The sequence below is a fragment of the Sinocyclocheilus grahami genome, unplaced genomic scaffold (genome assembly GCF_001515645.1).
Source record: "Sinocyclocheilus grahami isolate Dianchi unplaced genomic scaffold, SAMN03320097.WGS_v1.1 scaffold4841.1, whole genome shotgun sequence".
NCBI classification, from domain to species: domain Eukaryota; kingdom Metazoa; phylum Chordata; class Actinopteri; order Cypriniformes; family Cyprinidae; genus Sinocyclocheilus; species Sinocyclocheilus grahami.
Window position 1 is genome coordinate 6776 of NW_015509695.1, and position 4165 is coordinate 10940.

General features: G+C 39.5%; 1 protein-coding gene across 1 annotated transcript; it reads left to right on the plus strand.

Moving 5' to 3' along the window:
• The first annotated feature begins 403 nt into the window (after positions 1-403).
• Positions 404-3978, plus strand: LOC107577001 (phosphatidylinositol 4,5-bisphosphate 5-phosphatase A-like). Its single transcript, XM_016263120.1, has 4 exons — positions 404-1012; positions 2916-3023; positions 3217-3325; positions 3949-3978. The coding sequence occupies exons 1-4, from the start codon at positions 414-416 to the stop codon at positions 3976-3978; spliced, it is 846 nt and encodes a 281-aa protein (XP_016118606.1). The 5' UTR covers positions 404-413.
• Positions 3979-4165: the final 187 nt, after the last annotated feature.

Sequence of the window (4165 nt, forward strand, 5' to 3'; positions counted from 1 at the left end):
ATATTTAAGAAATATATGTAATATATATTTATATATAATATAAATTACGTAAATATGAATATATATACATGTAAATATTTCTTAAATATATACATGTATGTATGTATGTATGTATGTATGTGTATTAATATATACAGTACATACACATATATTATGTAAACACAAACTATTATTTTGGATGCAATTAATCGCAATTAATTGATTTGACAACCCTAAAAACTATGTAAAGTGAAGTTGGAACTTTTTTTTTTAAATTGGATTTTTTAAAATATTTTTCATTTTTCTTTAATGTGGACAATTTTTTCATTGACCCATTTCATGTTGACTACGAGCAAAAAAAACTTGCATTGAACCTGGAACATTCCTTAAACACCTTCATGGCTGTCTACTGTCTTTGCAGGGAAATTGATCCAATGCAGCCCATTCAGAGCTGCCTAATGCCCAAGGAACATACTGGAGTTCTAGGACTCCACAAACCACCAGTCCCAGACCTGCTTGGAAACCCTTGCAAAGTGCCCGCATCCTCAAACTGCCATATAGTCATGACTGGAAACCCACCAGTTTCGGGACAGACTGCACTGCAGACGAGCCCAGCCATTCAGGAGAGAACCAGACCAGACTCCAACTGCATCAGTCGACCCAGGCCTACAGCACTGGGCACCAAGGCATCAATCAAAGTCTCCAGACCCACTGAGTCTCCACTGCAGATTAAAGCTACAGGAACACCCAACTTCCTGTCACACTCACCAACCGAATCACCATTGCCTTATTGCAGCCCCCAAAACCCACTGAGCCCCACTTCTCATCTTGGTTTCAACCCCCCAGCCATTTCCCCGACTCTTCCAAGCCCTCCATCACAGCCCATCCGTGCTAACACACACAATAACCTAATCGCCAGACCTATCCCAAACCCCAGCCCCCCGTCTAACCCCCTTCCTCAACTGATTCCAAGTCCAGAAACTACTACTGACAAGAAGTTGAACAAGACCATTAGTGAAGAGGGTGATTTCAGGTGAGACTTCTGTTATTTACCTTGTCGATAATTATACAACAGTTAGGTTTGGTATCTTGAATCTGGTCCAGCATCTTTCCAAAAGTGTTCATGTAAAAGTGCAACAGCACTGACACAAAATATTATAGAACCCATTATAATCAGTGATGCAGTCTACACTGGATGCGGCGTGATGCGACACAACAAATCCGACAGTAAAATGATACCTTGTTCTATTTGTCACGTACTGACACAAAGTTCAAATGATTTGCAATGTTCGCTTGTCGTGTCCAGTGTAGACAACCTCAAGCGGTTACTGGCAGCTGCGCCGCGCTGCGACAACTGTCGCATCCTATGTAGACACGGTGTGAGACTTCTCAATTTTTGTCTGTTCAATTGTTGAGAATTTTTTTAGTTGCTCTTTCAGTAGCTTGCATTGTTATGCCAGTAGGTGGTGACAATGACTGTCTTCATGACTGAGTCATGGAGTCGTTCATTCAATTGATTCATTCAAACAATTGTTCATTCAGTAACAACATCAACATGTGACTGTCTTTAGCCCTATCCCAAAAGGAACCCTAAGCCTCTAAGCCCACAATCGCATGACATAATGGTGCTTTGACTGTCAGTTAGAGGTCTCTTGTGAAGCTTGTCTCAGTGACTAAAGGGCACATAGTGGCCGCAAAAGGAAGCTTGTGAGCACCCTTCTGAAACCTAAAATTACGTATAGGACACCCTGGGACACATCTTGTGAATTTATACTGTAGCCATTGTAAGCTCATTCAGGAACAAAACAAATGGCTGCCTTTATGAGTGAGTCATTTGAATTATTCATTCAACTGGTTTATTAAAAGTTCATTCTGATTCATTCGTTCACTCTTGTAAGTGTGGTATTAATATTTCCCAGTTCCAGTGATATGATATGATTTGTCACCCAGTCATTGGGTTTCTGCTGGATTTGCTCATATCCACCGAGCTGAGGGGAGAGAATCTGTCGGTTTAAGGCTGCATCCCATTAGCTGGCTCAACATTTCAAATCTTAAATATGCGATTTTGCGTTTACTGATGAAAAACTCTGAATCGGAACAGTATATTCAGTTCTTCCACTCTTGGAGAAGCTCACTGGTCAGATGTGGTGGTCAGAGGGTTGCTGGGGTCATTAATTCATTGTGGAGTTGAGTTAACACATGCTGAGAAATCAGCTAGTGGCATGGCAGCATAATAAACCTAAAGAAAGCGTACCAGCAGAGCTGAGATTTTCTCATCCCTTAAATCAGCATAATATCGCTCTCAGAGCCTGGTGACAGAATGGACACGGGAGCGTTGAGCTGGCAGCATTCCTAGACACACGAATGTGCTCCCGGATCCTTTAGCCTGTCATCTTTGATAACATAGACAGAACCCTTATAATGCCTAATGCTGTTTACTCATCGTGCATGTGCTCTAATTAGTTAAAAGCATTCCGCATGTTTTGGAAGCTATTAAATACAGCAGGTGACATTTATCCCAGGCTTTTTGATTTGAGTCATTTTGATGACTCATATTACAATGATGTAATGCAAAAGAGAATATGACCATGAATTTGAAACTACAGCCCTGATTCAAAACCTAGTGTAGTATCACATATATCCTCATATATAAGAGTAACAGTGAGAGAAACCTAATAATTGTGTGTTCTATGTGTTTTTATTTATTTATTTTGGTTATTTGAATATTATAAGCATATCAACATGCTAATTTCAGACTGTTTGTATGCAGTGTTTGTGTGGTGTCGGTGTAGTTGCTGCCTAAAAGTGTTTCAAATCATTTAATTTGGGACGCTGCCTTAGAAGACAGCTGTCTATGTAGGGAGAATATAGCAAGTATTTAATGCAGTTTCTTTTAAAATTTACATGAAATGCACATTATGCTTTATTCCTTTTAGAGTTCATATTGTCACATGGAATGTAGGCTCTGGTATACCACCTGATGACATCACTTCCTTGTTTGGACCCGGTGTTGAAAATAGGAGCACTGACATGGTCGTTGTTGGGTAAGAGTGTGGCGCATTGTTCAGTTTTCTTACATCCCTTCCATTGTTATTGCTGAATTAATTAAACTTCCTGTGCATCCTTTGTGCGTTTTCTCATTTCCATGTCCTTCTTGTCCTGTTTGTCCTTGTTTTAATGGTATTCTTTTCTCATCTGTCTTTTTTTTCCTGCTTCTGTCCTTTTCTCTCTTTTTAGACTGCAGGAAGTAAACTCTATGATAAACAAGCGGCTCAAAGATGCTCTCTTCACAGACCAGTGGAGTGAGCTCTGCATGGACACACTCAGTCGTTTTGGATATGTGTTGGTCAGTATGAAATCAAATGCATATCAGGCTTAAATGGACAGTTCACCAAAGAAAAATAAAGGAAATGCTGTCATCATTTACTCACCCTCATGACATTCTAAACCTGTTTGACTTACTTTCTTCTGTGTAATGCACAAAAAGATGGTCACAAAAACGGTTTGGTTACCAACATTTCTTCAAAAAAATCTTATTTTGTATTCCACAGAAGAAATCAAATGTGTTGCTGTCTGGTCATTAAAATCTTCTGATTGATTGTTAGCTTGTTTCTATGCAGTTGCTAGTGTGTTTGTTATGGTTGTGAGGGTGTTGCTAGGAGTTTTCTGGGGTTTATCCACAAGGGGGCAAGGGAGGAAGACTGTACAACAACAGCAAACTACTGGAGACACAACAAAAATAGATACCCATGCTGACGAGCACTTGTGTGAGGTGGTTAAGACTCAACATCTTAACACAACTCTAGTTTTAAAAAAAGAAATTTTTATCACTTATGACTTCTGGAGAAAAATTGTGCAGACACTGGATGAAACTTTGTGTTCATGTCAACACTGAAATATACTTTGGGTAAAAGGGTAAAGATAAAGTATACTTCAGTTTTGATGCAAACTCTTTGCATATGCATTTAGGATACTTTCAAAGTATACTCCATTGAATAGTGCGAGAACACAGGCGCCTGACACATGCACACTAGAACGTTTCATCCAGTGTCTGTGCTATTTCTCTCCAGAAGTTATAAGCCATAAAAATATATTTGTACTCGTTTCAACTAGTTGCATGTATCTCAGAGGAATAGTTCACCCCAAAATGAAAATTTGCTCACCCTCAGGCCATCCAAGATGTAGA

Excerpts from the sequence above, each read along its gene's own strand:
- LOC107577001 (XM_016263120.1), top strand. The coding sequence starts at position 414 with ATGCAGCCCATTCAGAGCTGCCTAATGCCCAAGGAACATACTGGAGTT. Across the intron at positions 1,013-2,915 it reads AGTGAAGAGGGTGATTTCAG|AGTTCATATTGTCACATGGA; the intron begins GTGAGACTTCTG and ends TATTCCTTTTAG. Across the intron at positions 3,326-3,948 it reads GTCGTTTTGGATATGTGTTG|GATACTTTCAAAGTATACTC; the intron begins GTCAGTATGAAA and ends ATATGCATTTAG.